This window comes from Salmo salar, chromosome 20 (assembly GCF_965601325.2).
Source record: "Salmo salar chromosome 20, fSalSal1, whole genome shotgun sequence".
Lineage (NCBI taxonomy): Eukaryota > Metazoa > Chordata > Actinopteri > Salmoniformes > Salmonidae > Salmo > Salmo salar.
In genome coordinates this window covers 88,940,802-88,963,288 of record NC_138310.1, presented here as the reverse complement: position 1 = coordinate 88,963,288, position 22,487 = coordinate 88,940,802, and the positions used below count along the sequence as shown (strand labels likewise).

Below are 22,487 nucleotides of genomic sequence, written 5' to 3'. Positions count from 1 at the left end.
AAGTGCCCTGTCTGACAATTTGTTGTCCTTCTGTTGCATCTCTATCAAAAATACAGCATCTGTGCTGTTACGTGACACTTTCTAAGGCTTCCATTGGCTCTCTAAAGCCACCAGAAAGTGGAATGGGGTGTCTGCCGTCTCTGGGCAAAGTACAGCAGCAGAGTTTGTAAGTGGCCTGCCTGGGGACAGTGAGACTGAGATGCGCGTTCACGAGACTACTCCATTTTTTTCTTTCAGTCTTTGAATGAATACAACGTTGTCCGGTTGGAATATTATCACTATTTTACGAGAAAAATAGCATAAAAAATTATTTTAAACAGCGTTTGACATGCTTCTAAGTACGGTAATGGAATATTTTGCCATTTTTTTGTCACGAAATGCGCTCGCGCGTTACCCTTCGGATAGTGACCTGAATGCACGAACAAAACGGAGATATTTGGATATAACTATGGATTATTTGGAACCAAAACAACATTTATTGTTGAAGTAGAAGTCCTGGGAGTGCATTCTGACGAGGAACAGCAAAGGTAATCCAATTTTTCGAATAGTAATTCTGAGTTTAGGTTGCCCCAAACTTGGTGGGAGTCAAATTAGCTAGCCTGTGATGGCCGAGCTATGTACTCAGAATATTGCAAAATGTGCTTTCGCCGAAAAGCTATTTTAAAATCTGACATAGCGTTTGCATAAAGGAGTTCTGTATCTATAATTCTTAAAATAATTGTTATGTATTTTGTCAACGTTTATCATGAGTAATTTAGTAAATTCACCGGAAGTTTTCGGTGGGTATGCTAGTTCTGAACATCACATGCTAATGTAAAAAGCTGTTTTTTGATATAAATATGAACTTGATTGAACAAAACATGCATGTATTGTATAACATAATGTCCTAGGAGTGTCATCTGATGAAGATCAAAGGTTAGTGCTGCATTTAGCTGTGGTTTTGGTTTTTGTGACATATGTTTGCTTTGAAAATGGCTGTGTGATTATTTTTGGCAGGGTACTCTCCTGACATAATCTAATGTTTTGCTTTCGCTGTAAAGCCTTTTTGAAATCGGACAACGTGGTTGGACTAACGAGAGTCTTGTCTTTAAAATGGTGTAAAATAGTCATATGTTTGAGAAATTGAAGTTATAGCATTTTGAGGTATTTGTATTTCGCGCTACGCGATTCCACTGGCTGTTGAATAGGGTGGGACGCTAACGTCCCACTGGCCCAGAGAGGTTAAAATGGTTTCTCCCAAAAATGATATATCTCTTTTTTACAATCACATTTTAATATTTAAATTTTCTACATAAAAAAATGTTCTGTAATGTTTCAACTGTTCCTTAATTCTATTCATGTCATGTATTACGTTTATTATGTTGTTGATTTTAAATGAGTGTTTTCTAATTGTTACTAATTATTAGTAATTATGTATTTCTTCAGTTTTATCTGTGCGCAAGAATAAATAAACTCTGAGGGCTGAGCCCTAACTTTAGGTATGCATGCACACACAACTGAAACTTTCACAAAAATCATCCACAAAGGTGTGAAAATCTCTCAAGCTAGACCCAGTCCTAGAGGTGACCGTCTGTGGTTCAGTGGTTGTGTTATGGTCCATCTATGGTTCAGTGATAGTGTGAGAGGAGGTTGTGGGTCCATACATACCGGTCGTGGAAGGCTGAGGTTGGCTCCATACCAGTGGAACAGCGCCTTCCACACAGGCTCTGGTACCGTCTCAAAGTCCCTGCCCGCCACCAGCTGTAAGGACTGCTTCAGCCGACCTCCTTCCATGGTCAACGAGGGGGCCTGGGGGAACAGGAGAGAGACTGGGGAACAGGACACACATTGCCCTCTCTACTCCTCCATTACTGATGAGATACACAGGCCATGCCTAATGCCTGGCCGTATCGTCACAGGGCTGAGGGATAAGACCACATGGCTAGGAGGAAAGAGAGAGAGAGAGAGAGCGAGAGAGGCTGCCTAGACAGGCTCAGTGGGAGAGTTTGGATGGAATAACACTTTTCTCTGTGAACTTAATCAACAACTTGATGTTTGAAAATGGACAAGACTACATATTAGAAATAACTGATGTAACCACTATATAATATAGGGGGCAAAACACACACCTTCATGGGGTCTGTGTTGACCAGGGGCTGGTTGTCGATGGCTCCAGGCCTCTGAGCTGCCAGCTGGGACTGGGACTGAGAGAGGGAGGGGATGTGGCCGTTGGCCCCGGAGAAACACTGGTTGTTGTCTGACATGTTGTGTTGCCGGGCAAAACAGATCTCTGTGGCTGAGGGGCCGGCCTGGGGGGTCACCACTGAGGAGGAGGAGGAAGGGGGGGGGGGTGACGGCATCAGAGAAACACTTTTACATTCAGTTTAAGGTACCCTTAGAGGGGTTGTAAAAAGTTAAATAGTTTATAAAGAGTAAATCATGAATTAATACGTAGTTTATAAATAAATGAATAAATAGTTATAACCCATAGTGAGGTTGTAACAGCATGCACAGAGCTGCCTAGTGGTCTGGTCACTGACCTGTGCTGTGGGTCTCTGTTGCTTCAGAGGCGCTGGACACAGCATCAGGGGACCTCTCCTCTGAGGCGCTGGCTGGGCTGGGGACCCCCAGACCGTCACCTACCCAGCGTACCCCTACCCCTGGCTCCAGGGGGGCAGGCCCGACGGTAGCAGAGGCCTGAGGATTCCTCAGAGAGGAGAGGATAGAGGGCTGATCCACCACGATGGACTTGTGGTCCTGGGGGTAGAGAGGAGAGGGAAGGATGGTTAGTAACCTTGGTGTGTTGTGATTATCATATTCTGCTCTTCAACTTAACAGTTAGGCTTACATTTGGGGTGCTTCACTTGGCACCCTATTCCCTATGTAGTGCACTACATTTGACCCTATGGGCTCTGGTGCTATTTGGGACGCAGCCTTGGACTTCCACTCACATATTTGACGTAGTCTTTCCAGAGCATCCACCACTGGCTGGAGATGAGGAACCAGTTCTCACCAGGCTGAAGCCCATGTCTGCCCTCTCTCTCCAGCCACCCCCTGAACCACACACACACACACACACACACACACACACACACACACACACACACACACACACACACACACACACACACACACACACACACACACACACACACACACACACACACACACACACACACACACGAGTTCAAAGCTTAAAACTGCAGAGGTGTAAAACCTGTTTAAGAGTTCTTCAGGAGAAAGGGGATGTGAAAGGGAAAGTCAGTTGTACAACACATTTAACCCAACCCCTCTGAATCAGAGAGTTGCTGGGGGCTGCCTTAAAAATCGGCATCCAGGGAACAGTGGGTTAACTGCCTTGCTCAGGGGCAGAAGGCGCCCGGGGAACAGTGGGTTAACTGCCTTGCTCAGGGGCAGAAGGCGCCCGGGGAACAGTGGGTTGCTCAGGTGGCAGAAGGACAGATTGTTGATGTGTATACCTGATGATTTGTCCCTCCTCTTCAGCAGTGGCAGGTCGAAGCCCCAGGACAATGTGACAGACCTGCAGAAACACAGACAGAGGGGCATGAAAAGAAAGCAAACTATAAACTGAGGGGGAAACATGGAAACAGACCTGGAACAAACCATCAAATGAGTGTGTGTGTGTGTGTGTGTGTGTGTGTGTGTGTGTGTGTGTGTGTGTGTGTGTGTGTGTGTGTGTGTGTGTGTGTGTGTGTGTCTGACCTGGAACAGCAGGTTGAGGAATTCGTTGGCCAGAGCGCTGTTCACACTCCAGATCTGGTAGTCCTCCAGGGTCAGGTGACCCAGCTGTGTGTGTGAGGTTCAAAGGTTAAGTCAAAGGTTAGGGTCAAAGACCAGGGTTAAAATGTCAGTGGACAGCAGTAGCATTATGAGATAATTATCCAATCACATTACAGACAAAAAAAACACCTATTATATGTCTTAGGAGAGTCTCACCTTGGTCGTATCGTGCAGCTTCAGGATTCCCTCCACTATGTCCGACACGTTGGTGAGCAGTTCCTGAAAACAGGACAATGAGAGTCAGAACTTAGGTAAGGTAGCTTACTTATCAAACCCAATCACATCCATTACACTATCCATTTAGCCTGTATCCCAGCAGTACTTACAGGGAGCGGTGTCCAGCAGTACTTACAGGGAGCGGTGTCCGTGTCCGGCGGTACTTACAGGGAGCGGTGTCCGTGTCCAGCCGTACTTACAGGGAGCGGTGTCCGTGTCCGGCAGTACTTACAGGGAGCGGTGTCCGTGTCCGGCAGTACTTACAGGGAGCGGTGTCCGTGTCCGGCAGTACTTACAGGGAGCGGTGTCCGTGTCCGGCAGTACTTACAGGGAGCGGTGTCCGTGTCCGGCAGTACTTACAGGGAGCGGTGTCCGTGTCCGGCAGTACTTACAGGGAGCGGTGTCCGTGTCCGGCAGTACTTACAGGGAGCGGTGTCCGTGTCCGGCAGTACTTACAGGGAGCGGTGTCCGTGTCCGGCAGTACTTACAGGGAGCGGTGTCCGTGTCCGGCGGTACTTACAGGGAGCGGTGTCCGTGTCCGGCAGTACTTACAGGGAGCGGTGTCCGTGTCCGGCAGTACTTACAGGGAGCGGTGTCCGTGTCCAGCAGTACTTACAGGGAGTGTGTCTGTGCGATTGTCCTTCCACACTTCCAGGAGTGCGGCTACCATCTCGTGGATTTCGGCTCGAGACAGAACCCCATCCCGGTCCACGTCAAACACTTTGAAACAAACTGGAGAAACACGAGAGAAAGAGAGGGTACAAAAATACTCCATAACATAACATTGTACTTTCTAACTACAGACTCCTCAAGCCGCAGTCGCTGTTCAAGCCGCAGTTATACCAAACATGTTGTGCTAGTCATCTGTATTCCTCCGTGTGATCTGCAGTGAGTTACTTAGATAATTAACTGGAGTCTTAAGTTCCAATATCTGCTGCCATTTCCAAGCGTGAAAATGTAATTTCAAGGCCTGGTGAGAATCTAGATGACAGGGTAGATTACATACTAATGACTATTCAGAGGCAGTTGACGATCGTAAAAAAACAACAACCACATCTATGTTTTTACAACATAAGGAGATTGTGAAAAGCGCTGCAGCTTTTCCACTCACACGTACATGTACACACACCATAATGTGTGAAAGGAAACCTTAGGTTAGGAAATCACTACTCTCTACAACAGATCACACAGCAGCTCTTACATTTCTGCCTCTCGGCGACGGGCCCCCGGCAACAGGCAGACAGGCCACAGGAGATCTCCTTAAAGTCGATGTGGTTGTCCCGGTTCTCATCAAAAGCATGAAACAAACCTGGAAAACAAGATCAAAAGACAAGTTAGCCATGTTCTACTACAAAATGGATATTTGCAAAAGAGAAATAGTTTTGTGTGAAGGTTTGGTATCAGATCTTTTGGGAACTCATTCGAACCGTATCACAAGGATCACATTAACATTCATAAACATGGGGAGTGAAAAGAAAACATGGCCACTGGCCTGGCCTTATCTTTACAATAAATCCCTGCCCACTCGAACAACCTTCCTTATGCCTCGCTCTGGGTCCCAGAGTAGTGAGAGGAAGCATCTCTAGCGGCTACTACTGAAACACGCACACAGTCAACATTTTCCCGTTCAGGTCAGTGTTGACATCGTTGCCCTTGTAATCAAGTTAGCTTGCTAGCTAACGTTAGCTGTTAACCTTGCGTGTTTGACAATGTAGCTTCTAAGCAAACGTTTGCGCTACCTAGCTCAAAGACAACTTTTCCCAAGGCCAGCCCAGCAGCTATCGTTCGACCAAACCCCCATGTTTTCGTTGAACAACAAAAAGTCCTCTTACAACACAAGCAGTGGGGCATAGTGGTATAGTCCAAACAACAACATGGTTTTAACATTGAGAGACCATCAGAAGTGCTTCTCATCTTAATAATAATAATAATACACACACAATATATACAAATTATGGCATGTATACATGATTATGTGTGTATTACTGTGTTTGAATGTTCATGGGTGACTGTCTAGCTGAGGGAACCAGGTTTACCATGTCCCCGTAACATCCGGCTCGCATCAAAAATACATCAGAAATATTCCTTACCTTCACTTAGCGAAGCGTGAATGGGAGGAGAGACCAGCGGGACAAAGGTTTCCAAGTCAAAGCGTCCGGTCCTGGACTGGGCTTTCAACAGCCAGTAACGCTTCTCCAAGTCAATAATATCAGACTCTTCTACTGTGGGAGGGGAGAAAAAGAAAATGCTTTTGGAAAATAGTTTTAAAGTGTTTTTTATTTGTAGATTCGCCGAGCATCTTCTTACTAGAACAACAAAAAAAAAGTCACATGACCTAGCAGTGTTAAGTAAGGAAAGGAAACAAGAAGTGTCGCCCAGCTTCAGGTCATGTCAATATGGTGCTATAGTGGACTTCATGGACTTGGATGGAGATATGGAGACATGCAGATGACGTCAACACGTTTCACAGTTCCCCTCTGATGGACATATAGATTATGGACAGTTTTGTTAACGAGCAGGACAGAGGATAGTAGTCTTAAGTAGTAGTCTCAAGTAGCCCGGTCCCAGATCTTGTAAGTAGGGTTGCAAAATTTCAGTAACTTTCCCCAAGAGAAATCCTGGTTGGAGGAGTCAAGATTTACTACTTATTCCCTGATTCCGAGGAATCTTACAAAAATCGGGATTTCTGGAAAACCTGGGAATTCTGGTTACCGGAATTTTGCGACCCCATCTGTAAGGGATTTAGTCTATCTCGATGAGGCTTGAAGTGAGACCACAAATCAAACTAAAAAAGGCAGAGCCAAGGCTCACTAGATGTACCAATATCGCTACCGTTAAGTATGAAACCTGCCAGCCAGCCCCAGGGCCAGAGATCCTGGCTTCATCCTCCCACTCCATCGCGCTAATCCACAGTTTAACACTGATAAGATTAGCCTACGGCTCGCTAGCTCATACCAGCCCAGGCTTGCCTTTCCACCACACTGTCCCATGAGTCATCCCATACATGTCACTCAGACAGGTGTCAAAACACACATACACAAATTAAGACTGCGCCCCTAATGGCAGCCTATTCCCTACATAGTACACTACTAAATAGGGCATAGGGTGTCATGTGGGATGCAGACCAAGTCATATTCACTCTCTGACAGGAGAGGAGACCATTCCGGATTTCCACCACAAATCCAAGCTGGTTCTTAAATCTCACTGCTATGGCCGACATCCTAGTTTGCTGTCTGTATTTAGAAGACGGATGGGTCAATAAGACAGTGATGTCAGTGGGGGATAATATCGCCAGCCTATAGCAGTGAGCTGCAGATTGGGATGTGTGGGTGGATTGAGAGGAGCTTTTCATCTCCCCCTCCCTACATCCATCCATTCATCCTCTCCCTCCTTCTTCTCCTCCTCCATCCATCCATCCATCCATCCATCCATCCTCTCCCTCCCTCCATCCTCTCTCCCCCTCATCCCTCCTCTCCCTCCCTTCATCCATCCCTCCCTATCGATCCATCCCCTCCCTCCCTCCCCTCCATCCATCCATCCATCCATCTCCCTACATCCCCCCCCTCCATCCCTCCCTCCCTATCGATCCATCCCCTCCCTCCATCCATCTCCCTCTCCCGCATCCATCCCTCCCCCCTCCATCTGTTCTCCTGAGGTTTATTCCTGGAAGAGCCCACCTCAGCAGGGTCCAGTTGTCTCTGTGGAGAGAGTTCAATTGTTTTGTGTGTGTTCAATCTGAAGACTGATGGAGAAAGAGAGAAGTGGAGAGGTCAAGAGGACTGATTGGAAACAAGTAAACACCAACCACTTCAGCGGTTCAATAACCTTTTAACCACCGTTCAGTCCTTCCCTCCTCGGAGAAATGCTCTGAAACATCAGGATTAAACAGAGAACACAACTTCACTTGCTTTGTTAACATATGTTTCCCAGGCCAATAAAGCCCCTTGAATTGAGAGCGAGAGAGAGAGAGAGAGAGAGAGACAGAGAGAGAGAGACAGACAGAGAGAGACAGATAGAGACAGAGAGAGAGACAGAGACACAGAGAGACAGAGACAGAGAGAGAGACAGAGACACAGAGAGACAGAGACACAGAGAGAGACAGAGAGAGAGACAGACACAGAGAGAGAGACAGAGAGAGACAGAGACAGAGAGGGTTTGGAGATGGCTTGGGGGAAGTAATGGTGGATTAATATTGAGAAGCATGGTGTGGTGTGGAATGGGAGGTGTGTGTGTGGTGGGGCCGGCCCCTGACTGACTGAATGCCCCTTTAAGAGTAGAACAGCTAGACAATACTAAATCCTACAAACATGCACACATGTCGTACACACACACACACACACACACACACACACACACACACACACACACACACACACACACAAACCTCAAAAAAATAGGTCCTCCAACTGGTCTTTCAGAAACACAGAGAACACCAATATAGTCATTGTATCAATCCCAAACGCTAAACAAACCTGAATGAAAGCTATTTGTGTTGTGTTTACTGAACGCAGGCCAGCGTGGGCTAGCCTAGCAGTGAATAGTGCAGTGGTTAAGGCCTGGTTGGGACTAGCAAGGAAAGCAGAGCTGAGGGAGAATAAACACCTGCTCATCTTGTTGCTGTGTGTCATTAAATCAGGCTGCTGCTCCAGCCTGCCTGACACTGCTAATCTATAAAACTCATTACCTCTCCTATGGATCGGCTCCAGGACATGCCTCATCCCCTCGCTAGCTCGCTGACTGACTGACTGACTGACTGACTGCGCAGGACATGCCTCATCCCCTCGCTAGCTAGCTCGCTCACTGACTGACTGACTGACTGACTGCGGACTGCAGGACATGTTTCATCCCCTCGCTAGCTAGCTCACTGATTGACTGACTGACTGACTCCAGGACATGCCTCATCCCCTCGCTAGCTCGCTGACTGACTGACTGCAGGACATGTTTCATCCCCTCGCTAGCTCGCTGACTGACTGAAGGACATGTTTCATCCCCTCGTTAGCTCGCTGACTGACTGACTGACTCCAGGACATGCCTCATCCCCTCGCTAGCTCGCTGACTGACTGACTGCAGGACATGTTTCATCCCCTCGCTAGCTCGCTGACTGACTGAAGGACATGTTTCATCCCCTCGCTAGCTCGCTGACTGACTGAAGGACATGTTTCATCCCCTCGCTAGCTCGCTGACTGACTGACTGACTGACTGACTGACTGACTGACTGACTGACTCCTGGACCTGTGATTCACTATTGTTTACAGCCGTTAAAAGTAGTACACCATTGTAGAGAATAGGGTGCCATTTGGGACACATTTCCAAGCTTAGCACGCTAGGTAAACCGCTAGGCTAAATGGCTAACATTCCATTTCAGGACAGGACTCTACCTGGCTGGTTGAAGCTGATCTCTTTTAAAATTGCTGGAGCTCGCGGTTTGAGCCTGTTTAAAATACAGGCTGACAGTATTTTGTTCTCAAACAAGAGACTACATCTCCATGACTGAGTAGCCTGACATACTGAGAGAAATAATTGGCAATCTGCGCTTGGGTTTCGTAAAACAAGCCGCGCAAGCGAGTTCACACAAGGCCTCTAAATATACACTTCCACAATCTGAAAGTGAAAAAAAGTGCTTCTTTGTGCTTTTTCTTCCTGCACCAACCACCGCAACAGGAAGAGGATTACACAGCAAGTACAACCACTAACTCACTCCAACTATCGGTTCATTGTTACAAAAAAAAACACACTAGTGTCAGTGTTGACCACTTCCTAGGCAGTCCCAAATGGAACCTAATTCCCTATTTTTGGCCATAGCCCTATGGGTCCTGGTCAAATGTAGTACACGTAATAGGGAATAGGGTGCCTTTTGGGATGTGACACTAGTCTACAGGAGGTGGTGTGCCCAGTACCCACCTAGAGGAGTGACTCTGTCAGAGTGACAACAGAGGTACCATACCATATTCCACCACACATGCCCTGGGACGTGCCGACAGGACTGGGGTGTACCATAGTAGACTCCACCGACCGACGGCTAGCAGCTCAGGAACAAAAAACACACCACGTTAACTCATACCATCCTGGTTCCAATCCAAGGATTTTCCAATAGTATTCCAATACTATCCCAACCCGACAACAAGCCTGTCAGTCCTCCATGGCGTCTGTTGTGTGTGTCCAGTCGGTGATGGCGGCTTAGCCAAGAGTGAAGTATGTTCTGGAAAGTCCTCACGGCCAAAGAGTGCACACACACACCCACATACACACCTGAACTCTCTCACACACACACCGCTCATAGAGTTAAGAGGATGATCTGGGAGTGGGCAACAGCAGATTACGAGCTGTCTGCAGGTACTCTCCCGGATTGACAGCAAAGATCTCTCCTGCTCTCTGATTGGTCTCAGGACAGGAAGCAGCTAAGCTCTTTGATTGGACGATCTTTGATTGGACTTGGACACAGCTACATGTAAGAGCTTTCTTTCCAATGGACAGAAAAAGAAGTAGGGACATGAATGACAAAGAGAATGTGACAGAGGGTGACAAATACCAAATAATATGAAATATGTGCACCGAACTAAAACAGTCAGGTAAATGACCTGTCTTTTTGGGAGATACCATCACTTATGTTGTTGTTGTCGACTTTACCCAGATGAACACCAAATTCCATAGAAGCCTTTCAGTAGCGCCAGTTTATTTACAGTGTACAGGGTAGGACTGGAGCTGTAGAGAGGAGTACGGTAGCAGTCACTCACAGTGTGTAACTCCGGCCAGAGTCTGGTAGAAGGTGGGCGTGTCGCTGTCGTCTGTGAGGGTGACACACACACCTCCGGAGAGCAGCCAACGGGAGAAGGTGAACGCCTCCTTGTTCTGAAGGAGCCAGTTCTTAAAGCGCTCATAGTTTACTTTCTCCCCCTGAGAAAACAAAAAACATCAACAACTTGTTACCAAATCATAAAAGGAGGTAGCGGTAGGAAACGTTGTCAGGGAGACGGACAGGGATTAGCGTTTATATTAGAGATGTATTGTGGAAGTGTCATTAGCCAATAGAGTTACACATTAGTTACAAAACAAATACACAAGTGTACAAAATATTAGGAACACTTGCTCTTTCCATGACCTAGACCACAGGTGTCAAACTCATTCCACGGACGGCCAAGTTGCTGCGGGTTTTCACTGTACTTGATTGATGAATTAAGGTCACTAATTAGTAAAGAACTCGCAAACTAGGGCTGTTGCGGTAACCATATTTACCGCCACACTGGCAGTCATGACCTCAGTAAAATTCTACGTGACCGTTGAGTCACGGTAATCACCTTTTATGCACTCCGGACATTCGTTGGTAGTACCGAGCTCGCTAACGATCAAAGGGTCGTTAATGAACCTGGTACTCAGGCCGCTATTGTCTCTGTAAACCACTCTGACATCAATGCAAAATGCCAAAACACTTATCATTAAAACAGTATGTGCTTTTTAAAATCTCACCTCCCTGTGATTGATCAATTTGAAGAAAGAAGTTCCTTTAAGAGGTTGAAAGTAAAACATGGTCGTTGTGGATGTTATTTACGAAGCCTAACAACGGAATGGACAGTGTTTTTTCTAAGGTGATGATTAATAAAAAATAAAAAAAACACTCATGAATATTAGAGGTTATGCATACACTACAGTGCCTTCAGAAAGTATTCACACCCCTAAACTTCTACAAAATACTGTTGTCTTACAGCTCAAATTTAAAACGGATTAAATTGAGATTTTTGTTGGTCACTGGCCTACACACAAGACCACATAATATGAAAGCAGACATGTAGTACCAGTCAAAAGTTCAGACACACCTTCTCATTCAAGGGTTTTTCTTTATTTTCTACATTGTAGAATAATTTTATTTAATTAATTTAACTTTTATTTAACCAGGAAGGGAAGACATATATTCATAATAGTGAAGACATCAAAACTAAGAACACATACGGAATCATGTAGTAACCAAAAAAGTGTTAAGAATCTAAAATATATTTTAATTTGTTTAAAACTAGCCACCCTTAGTCTTGATGACACCTGATTGACGCAGTCTCCACTGAACAGTTGATGTTGAGATATGTCTTTTACTTAAACTCTGAAGCATTTATTTGGGTTGCAATTTCTGAGACTGTTAAACTCAAATTAACTTATACTCTGCAGCAGAGGTAACTCTGGGTCTTCCTTTCCTGTGGCGGTCCCCATGAGAGCCAGTTTCATCATAGCGCTTGATGGTTTTTGCGACTGCACTTGAAGAAACTTTCAAAGTTCTTGACATTTTCCGGATTGACTGACCTTCATGTCTTAAAGTAATGATGGACTGTCATTTCGCTTTGCTTATTTGAGCTGTTCTTGCCATACTATGGACTTGGTCTTTTACCAAATAGGGCTATCTTCTGTATACCGACCCTACCTTGTCACAACACAAATGATTTCCTCAAAACGCATTAAGGAAAGAAATTCCACAAATTAACTTTTAACAAGGCACACCTGTTAATTGAAATGCATTCCAGGTGACTACCTCATGAAGCTGGTTGAGAGAATGCCATGAATGTGCAAAGCTTACAAGGCGTGGCTACTTTGAAGAATCTCAAATATATTTTGATTTGTTTAACATTTGTTTAACATTTGTTTGGTTACTACATGATTCCATATGTGTTATTTCATAGTTTGTCTTCACTATTATTCTACAACGTAGAAAATATTAAAAATAAAGAAAAACCCTGGATGAGTAGGTGTGTCCAAACTTTTGACTGGTACTGTGTGTGTGTGTGTGTGTGTGTGTGTGTGTGTGTGTGTGTGTGTGTGTGTGTGTGTGTATTTTTTTACAAATGATTTAAAAAGAAAAGCTGAAATGTCTCGAGTCAATAAGTATTCAACCCCTTTGTTATGACAAGACTAAATAAGTTCAGGAGTAAAAATGAGAAGTCACATAATATGTTGCATGTGTGCAATAATATTGCTTAACATTGTTTAACATGAGTTTTGAATGACTACCTCATCTCCGTACCCCCACACATACAGATAATTGTAAGGTCCCGCAGTCAAAGACCAGGAAGGTTTTCCAATTTCTCTCAAAGAAGGGCATCTATTGGTAGATGGGAATAAATAAAAAATATAAAAAACTGAGCATGTCCAACTTATTAATTACACTTTGGATGGTGTATCAATGCTACAAAGTGACTGGGTATCACCCAAATCAGGCCAAAGGTGACATTAAAACAGAGTTTAATGGCTGTGATGGGAGAAAACTGAGGATGAATCAACATTGTAGTGACTCCACAATACTAACCTAATTGACAAAGTGAAAAGATGGAAACCTTAAACAGAATACAAATATTTTAAAACATGGATCTTGTTTGCAACAAGGCACGAAAATAATACTGCAAAGAATGTGGTAAACAATTCACTTTTTTCCCTAAATACAAAGTGTTATGTTTGGTCAAATCCAATATAACACATTACTGAGTACCACTCCCCATATTTTCAAGCATAGTGGTGGCTGCATCATGTTATGGGTATGCTTGTAATCGTTAAGGACTGGGGAGTTTTTCAGGATAAAAAAGAAACAGAATGGAGCTAAGGACAGGAGCTAAGGACAGGAAAACCTGGTTCAGTCTGCTTTCCACCAGACACTGAGACATGAATTCACCTTTTAGTAGGACAAAACAAACCCAATTCTACATTTTATGCTTATCAAGAAGACAGTGAATGTTCCTGAGTGGCTGAGTTTTGACTCAGGCCTGAAAATGTCTCTCTAGCAATGATCAACAACCAATTTGACAGAGCGTGAAGAATATTTTAAAGAATAATGGGCAAATGTTGCAGAAAGCTCTTAGAGACTAACTTTGAGAGCGATTCAAGTCTTTCTAAAGGTGCTTCTACAAAGTATTGACTCAGGGGTGTGAATACTTATGTAAATGTGACATTTCTGTGTTTGACTTTCAATAAATTTGCAACAATTTAAAAACAACATGTTTTCACATTGCCATTATGAGGTATTGTGTGAGGCTGGCGGAGAGAAAAGAAATCTATGAAATCCATTTTTAATTCAGGCTGTAACACAACAACAAAATGTGTAATTAGTCAAGGGGCCCGATAAAAAACATTATACAACGCACATTAGGTACAGCAGAGAACTGTACAGGCCTAGGCGATGAGTTAGTCTACAATTATAGTGAATATGTATTTGATTTAGAATAGCCCGGGAATAGGGCATTTTGTTATATTTTCATAATTAAATAGGCTGACATTACCTTTACCTTCCATCTCCTCCCTTCCTTTCTCCTGCGCGCATACAGAGGGGCTGGCAACACTTTTATGAAATATGTTGTTTCGTTGTGAAAACTTGTTACTGTCGATGTTCCCTCGAACAGATTTCACTTGGTTTCCCCCAAATTGAAGCACAGGGTAGCTACAGGAACAGGTCTTGGGGAGCCTATGGCGGAATATCAGCTGTCGCACAGCGAGAGGCCGCATGCTCCTCAAAACAGTGGTTGATGTGTGGAGTGTAACAACCAGAGTAGCCTACCCAACATGAGTGAAAAAATGAAATGGCGGGAAAGTGGCCTCATTTGATTTCCAGTGCATATTGATGATATGCCTTTCTTCCCTCCCTGTACCTGTCCCTGTTCCATTTGATAAATGGGCCATTCTAAATCAAAACAAAAAATTTGACAAATTAGCAAAGAGAGGATTAAATTGAGAATAGCCTTATGGGTGATATGATCACTTGATGAGAGAACAGCGTGTGCAGCCTGAGGCAAGGAACAGAGCGTAAGTTGTTGTTGTTTGTTGCGACTTACTCAAATCATCAATAACCTATAGTCGCGTCATGCAGACCACACATGTTCTGATATCTAAAAGACATTCTAAGGTTTGTAATCATTCACAACTAAAGTTGCAAAAAATAACTACATCTAATTATATTCTTCTTACTATAAAATCCTATCATATAAAATGAATTTCACGGGTCTTTTAAGCCGTCTGATAAATGAACAAGCTTAGGGCTTGGCTCATAGCCAGATGCCACAGAAGGTCAGTTTATATTCTGTACAATACATTTTCTTCATATCATAATGTTTCTTTAAACCTGTCTAAAATAAATAAATGGATTTATTGTGAAGGTGTAGACTATATTACATGGATTTAGTAGACTTTTTAAAATGTAGATGTTCCAAAGGTCTGCATCAGTGGCTTGTAGGATATGTGTGGAAGCCAGGATATGCTAAATGTGTTTATGTTAATTAACGGTCAATTACCATGAGAACGGCAGTTATTTTCATGATTATATTTGTATTTAACCTTTATTTAACTAGGCAAGACAGTTAAGAACAAATTCTTATTTACAATGACGGCCTAGGAAAAGGCCTCCTGCGGGGGACGGGGGCTGGGATTAAAATATATATATATATATATATATATATAAACATGCTGCTGTTAAGGAGCCTGATAGAGGAGTGACAAGCAGGGTGGTTTTATGTTAAAGGAGTAATCTGTAGTTTGATAATGATATTGGATTCTTGGAGGGGTGTATTGTGTAAATACACACACAGTGTGACCGAACCTCAGACTGAGTGATGACTGGAGAGGAGAGAGGAGTGTGTTGTGTAAACACACACACACACACACACACACACACACACACACACACACACACACACACACACACACACACACACACACACACACACACTGTGACCGGAACCTCCGACTGAGTGATGACTGGAGAGGAGTGTGTTGTGTGTCAGTCAAAGTGTCAGTCTGGGTGATTGACAGGACAGTAATCTGTGACTGACCTCGCTGAAGCACTTCCTTAGAGATGGCGGGACTTCCCCGTCCAATGCCCGTAACACGGCCTCCATGTCGTCCCGCGCTGCATAGCCGCCCGACTCACTGGCAAACAGGCTGAAGAGGTCTGTGGTTGGACACACCACACACACACAGTTAATGAGTTCATTCTGGAAGGCAGGTTGGTCTCATCAGTGGCAGGCAGACTCAGACAGAAGCCAGAGTAGCTGCAGTCTGAAGGTCCATTACTAGTCATCATGGCCTTGGCTCTCTGCTGCCTCTCTCACACACACACACACACACACAGACACACACACACACACACACACACACACACACACACACACACACACACACTTTATTGAGAGAGAGCAAGAGAGAGCGAGAGAGAGCGAGCGAGCCAGAGAGAGCGAGAGAGAGCGAGAGAGAGCGAGAGAACATACACTTGGCCTTCTCCCCATCTCGTCCTCTAGTCAGCAGCACCAGGCCAATGATGAGGTTGTTAAAGTGTAGTCCTTTAGACGTGCCTCCAAATGAGTTGTAGATGACCTGCAGGGAGAGGAGGAGAGTACAGAGAAAGAAAAGAAAGATGGTATGAACACACATACGCACACACAACCAGAAGTATGTGGACACCTGCTCGTCATGGGCATTAATATGGAGTTGTCCCCCCCCTTTGCTGCTATAACAGTCTCCACTCTTCTGGGAAGACTTCCCACTAGATGTTGGAACATTGCTGCTATAACAGCCTCCACTCTTCTGGGAAGGCTTTCCACTAGATGTTGGAACATTGCTGTGGGGAAACATTCTTCCATTCAGCCATAAGAGCATTAGTGAGGTGGGGCACTGATGTTGGGATATTAGGTCTGTGTATACTGTATACACATATACGTGTGTATATGTATACAGTGCCGTGAAAAAGTATTTTTGCCCCCTTCCTGATTCTCTATTGTTGACACTGAATGTTTCCCCGCAGCAATGTTCCAACATCTAGTGGAAAGCCTTCCCAGAAGAGTGGAGGCTGTTATAGCAGCAATGTTCCAACATCTAGTGGAAAGCCTTCCCAGAAGAGTGGAGGCTGTTATAGCAGCAATGTTCCAACATCTAAGTGGAAAGCCTTCCCAGAAGAGTGGAGGCTGTTATAGCAGCAATGTTCCAACATCTAGTGGAAAGCCTTCCCAGAAGAGTGGAGGCTGTTATAGCAGCAATGTTCCAACATCTAGTGGAAAGCCTTCCCAGAAGAGTGGAGGCTGTTATAGCAGCAATGTTCCAACATCTAGTGGAAAGCCTTCCCAGAAGAGTGGAGGCTGTTATAGCAGCAATGTTCCAACATCTAGTGGAAAGCCTTCCCAGCAGAGTGGAGGCTGTTATAGCAGCAATGTTCCAACATCTAGTGGAAAGCCTTCCCAGAAGAGTGGAGGCTGTTATAGCAGCAATGTTCCAACATCTAGTGGAAAGCCTTCCCAGAAGAGTGGAGGCTGTTGTAGCAGCAACGTTCCAACATCTAGTGGAAAGCCTTCCCAGAAGAGTGGAGGCTGTTGTAGCAGCAATGTTCCAACATCTAGTGGAAAGCCTTCCCAGAAGAGTGGAGGCTGTTATAGCAGCAATGTTCCAACATCTAGTGGAAAGCCTTCCCAGCAGAGTGGAGGCTGTTATAGCAGCCTCCAATGCCCATGATTTTTGGAATGAGATGTTGGATGAGCAGGTGTCCACATACTTCTGGTCCTGTACTGTATTAACCCATAAGACATAAGCGCGCACACACAAAAATATATTCTAAACGTGGCCCTCCATGGAAAAGAATTGCCCAGGCCTGATACAAACACACAGACACAAACGCCAATAGACACAGATCCAATGTCTGTTCCAATTAACACCCTATACCCTACATCAGGTGTTATCAACTAGATTAAGCAGAGGGTCCATTTTCTTTTTGTGTGGACGGTCAGGTGGTAGGAACATAATTATACATCATTTGTAGACTGTAAACTGATCGCAAAAAATCCCAACCAGATATATTTTACTAAAACATTTAATCATTTCAAAACTTGCTTACATTTGTGACACATATACACTGAGTGTACAAAACATTAGGAACACCTCTTTCCATGACAAATTGACCAGGTGAATCCAGGTGAGATCTATGATCCCTTATTGATGTCACTTGTTAAATCCACGTCAATCAGTGTAGATGAAGGGGAGGAGACATGTTAAAGAAGGACTTTTAAGCCTTGAGACAATTGAGACATGGATTGTGTATGTGTGCCATTCAGAGGGTGAATGGGCAAGACAAAATATTGAAGTGCCTTTGAACGGGGTATGGTAGTAGGTGCCAGGCGCACAGGTTTGAGTGTCAAGAACTGCAACGCTGCTGGGTTTTTCACAATCAACAGTTTCCCGTGTGTAACAAGAATGGCCAACTTGACAACTGTGGGAAGCACTGGAGTTAACACGGCCCAGCGTCCCTGTGGAACGCTTTGACACCTGGTAGAGTCTATGTCCTGACAAATTGAGGCTGTTCTGAGGGCAAAAGGGGGTGCAACTTCATATTAGGAAGGTGTTCCTAATTTTTTGTCCCCTCAGTGTCTCTACTATGCGTGTGAACTCCTCGGAACAGATGACCAACAATTAAAAACACTTGTTTTTATTTTTTTATTTCACCTTTATTTAACCAGGTAGGCTCATGGAATAAACAACCGTACAGTCAATAACACAATAGAGAAAAAAAGAAAGTCTATATACAGTGTGTGCAAACGGCGTGAGGAGGTAAGGCAAAAAATAGGCCATAGTAGCGAATAATTACAATTTAGCAGATTAACACTGGAGTGATAGATGAGCAGATGATGATGAGCAGATGATGTTGTGTAAGTAGTGATACTGGGGTGCAAAAGAGCAGCAAAGTAAATAAAAACAATATGGGGATGGGGTAGGTAGATTGGGTGGGTGGGCTATTTACAGATGGACTATGTACAGCTGCAGTGATCGGTTAGCTGCTCAGATAGCTGATGTTTAAAGTTAGTGAGGGAAATGTAAGTCTCCAGCTTCAGCGATTTTTGCAATTCGTTCCAGTCACTGGCAGCAGAGAACTGGAAGGAAAGGCGGCTAAAGGAGGTGTTGGCTTTGGGGATGACCAGTGAGATATACCTGCTGGAGCGTGTGCTACGGGTGGGTGTTGTTATCGTGACCAGTGAGCTGAGATAAGATGGAGCTTTACCTAGCATAGACTTATAGATGACCTGGAGCCAGTGGGTCTGGCGACAAATATGTAGCGAGGGCCAGCCAACGAGAGCATACAGGTCGCAGTTGTGGGTGGTATAAGGCGCTTTGGTAACAAAACGGATGGCACTGTGATAGACTACATCCAATTTGCTGAGTAGAGTATTGGAAGCTATTTTGTAGATGACATCGCCGAAGTCGAGGTTTAGGGTAAGTTACTAGGGTAAGTTTGGCGGCGTGAGTGAAAGAGGCTTTGCTGCGAAATAGAAAGCCGATTCTAGATTTGATTTTGGATTGGAGATGTTTGATATGAGTCTGGAAAGAGAGTTTACAGCCTAGCCAGACACATAGGCATTTGTAGTTGTCCACATATTCTAGGTCAGAACCGTCCAGAGTAGTGATGCTAGTCGGGCGGGCAGGTGAGGGCAGCGAACAGTTAAAAAGCATGCATTTGGTTTTACTAGCATTTAAGAGCAGTTGGAGGCCACGGAAGGAGTGTTGTATGGCATTAAAGTTCATTTGGAGGTTAGTTAACCTGTTATGGCTAGGGGGCCGTATTTTCACAGCTGGATAAAAAACGTACCCGATTTAATCTGATTATTAGTCCTGCCCAGAAACTAGAATATGCATATAATTATTAGCTTTGGATAGAAAACACTCCAACGTTTCTAAAACTGTTTGAATGGTGTCTGTGAGTATAACAGAACTCATTTGGCAGGCCAAAACGTGAGAAGATTCTGTACAGGAAGTACCCTGTCTGACCATTTCTTGAACCTCTTTGCCATCTCTATCCATTACAAAGGATCTCTGCTCTAACGTGACACTTCCTACGGCTCACATGGTCTCTCAGAGCCCGGGAAAAAGCTGAATGACGTAATTCAAAGCCCTGGCTGAAACACACGAGCGCTTTTGCTAAGTGGTCTATCAGAGGACAAAGGGCTTAGGCTCGTGCACTGGCCGCTCCAGTCTTTCTGTTTTTCCCTCTATTTGCCGAAACACAGATTCCCGGTCGGGAATATTATCGCTTTTTTACGAGAAAAATGGTATAAAAATTGATTTTAAACAGCGGTTGACATGATTCGAAGTACGGTAATGAAATATTTAGAAATCTTTTGTCACGAAATGCACCATGCGCACGACCCTTATTTACCATTCGTATAGTGTCTAGAACGCACGAACAAAACGCCGCTATTTGGATATAACGCTGGATTATTTTGGACCAAACCAACATTTGTTATTGAAGTAGAAGTCCTGGGAGTGCATTCTGATGAAGAACAGGAAAGGTAATCAAACTTTTCTAATAGTAAATCTGATATTGGTGAGTGCTAAACTTGGTGGGTGTCTAAATAGCTAGCCCTGTGATGCCGGGCTATCTACTGAGAATATTGTAAAATGTGCTTTCACCGAAAAGCTATTTTAAAATCGGACATATCGAGTGCATAGAGGAGTTCTGTATCTATAATTCTTAAAATAATTGTTATGTTTTTTGTGAACGTTTATCGTGAGTAATTTAGTAAATTCACCGGAGGTTTGCGGGGGGTATGCTAGTTCTGAACGTCACATGCTAATGTAAAAAAGCTGGTTTTTGATATAAATATGAACTTGATTGAACAAAACATGCATGCATTGTATAACATAATGTCCTAGGGTTGTCATCTGATGAAGATCATCAAAGGTTAGTGCTGCATTTAGCTGTGGTTTTGGTTTTTGTGACATTATATGCTAGCTTGAAAAATGGGTAGTCTGATTATTTCTGGCTGGGTACTCTGCTGACATAATCTAATGTTTTGCTTTCGCTGTAAAGCCTTTTTGAAATCGGACAGTGTGGTTAGATTAACGAGAGTCTTGTCTTTAAAATGCTGTAAAATAGTCATATGTTTGAAAAATGGAAGTTTTCGGATTTTAGAGGAATTTGTATTTCGCGCCACGCCCATCATTGGATATTGGAGCAGGTGTTCCGCTAGCGGAACATCTAGATGTAAGAGGTTAACACAGTGTCCAAAGAAGGGCCAGAAGTATCCAGAATGGTGTCGTCTGCGTAGAGGTGGATCAGGGAATCACCAGCAGCAAGAGAGACATTGTTGATGTATACAGAGAAAAGAGTCGGCCCGAGAATTGAGCCCTGTGGTACCCCCATAGAGACTGCCAGAGGTCCGGACAACAGGCCCTCCGATTTGACACACTGAACTCTGTCTGAGAAGTAGTTAGTGAACCAGGCGAGGCAGTCATTTGAGAAACCAAGGCTATTGAGTCTGCCAATAAGAATACGGTGATTGACAGAGTCGAAGGCCTTGGCCAGGTCGATGAATACGGCTGCACAGTACTGTCTTTTATCGATGGCGGTTATGATATCGTTTAGTACCTTGAGCATGGCTGAGGTGCACCCATGACCAGCTCGGCAACCGGATTGCAGAGCGGAGAAGGTGCGGTGGGATTCGAAAAGATCGGTAATCTGTTTGTTAACTTGGCTTTCGAAGACTTTAGAAAGACAGGGTAGGATAGATATAGGTCTGTAGCAGTTTGGGTCTAGAGTGTCACCCCCTTTGAAGAGGGGGATGACCGCGGCAGCTTTCCAATCTTTGGGAATCTCAGACGATACGAAAGAGAGGTTGAACAGGCTAGTAATAGGGGTTGCAACAATTTCGGCAGATAATTTTAGAAAGAGAGGGTCCAGATTGTCTAGCCCGGCTGATTTGTATGGGTCCAGATTTTGCCGCTCTTTCAGAACATCAGCTATCTGGATTTGGGTGAAGGAGAAATGGTGGGGGCTTTGGCGGGTTGCTGTGGAGGGTGCCGAGCAGTTGACCGGGGTAGGGGTAGCCAGGTGGAAAGCATGGCCAGCATTAGAGAAATGCTTATTGAAATTCTCAATTATAGTGGATTTATCGGTGGTAACAGTGTTTCCTAGCCTCAGAGCAGTGGGCAGCTGGGAGGAGGTGCTCTTATTCTCCATGGACTTTACAGTGTCCCAGAACTTTAGTTAATACTACAGGATGCAAATTTCTGTTTGAAAAAGCTAGCCTTAGCTTTTCTAACTTCCTGTGTATATTTGTTTCTAACTTCCCTGAAAAGTTGCATATCACAGGGGCTATTCGATACTAATGCAGAACGCCACAGGATGTTTTTGTGCTGGTCAAGGGCAGACAGGTCTGGAGTAAACCAAGGGCTATATCTATTCCTAGTTCTACATTTTCTGAGTGGGGCATGCTTATTTAAGATGGTGAGGAAGGCACTTTTAAAGAATAGCCAGGCATCATCTACTGACGGGATGAAGTCAATGTCATTCCAGGATACCCCGGCCAGGTCGAATAAGAAGGCCTGCTCGCAGAAGTGTTTTAGGGAGCGTTTGACAGTGATGAGGGGAGGTCGTTTGGTCGCAGAGCCATTACGGATGCAGGCAATGAGGCAGTGATCGCTGAGATCTTGATTGAAAACAGCAGAGGTGTATTTGGAGGGCGAGTTAGTTGGGATGACATCTATGAGGGTGCCCGTGT

The 22,487-nt window shown here is 44.4% G+C and overlaps 1 protein-coding gene across 3 annotated transcripts in view; it reads right to left on the bottom strand.

The window, feature by feature from the left end:
* Positions 1-22,487, bottom strand: part of usp32 (ubiquitin specific peptidase 32) — a 105,582-nt gene that overhangs the window by 44,685 nt on the left and 38,410 nt on the right. For all 3 annotated transcript variants that reach the window (XM_082966797.1, XM_014163631.3, XM_014163633.3), the window contains exons 3-15: positions 16,221-16,326; positions 15,786-15,904; positions 10,731-10,890; positions 6,087-6,218; positions 5,198-5,305; positions 4,613-4,728; positions 3,937-3,999; positions 3,703-3,786; positions 3,459-3,520; positions 2,931-3,033; positions 2,520-2,736; positions 2,109-2,302; positions 1,648-1,788 (exon numbers count right to left, since the gene is read on the bottom strand). In XM_082966797.1, coding sequence (XP_082822923.1) covers positions 1,648-1,788; positions 2,109-2,302; positions 2,520-2,736; positions 2,931-3,033; positions 3,459-3,520; positions 3,703-3,786; positions 3,937-3,999; positions 4,613-4,728; positions 5,198-5,305; positions 6,087-6,218; positions 10,731-10,890; positions 15,786-15,904; positions 16,221-16,326 — 1,605 coding nt within the window. The remainder of the gene's footprint in view (positions 1-1,647; positions 1,789-2,108; positions 2,303-2,519; positions 2,737-2,930; positions 3,034-3,458; positions 3,521-3,702; positions 3,787-3,936; positions 4,000-4,612; positions 4,729-5,197; positions 5,306-6,086; positions 6,219-10,730; positions 10,891-15,785; positions 15,905-16,220; positions 16,327-22,487) is intronic.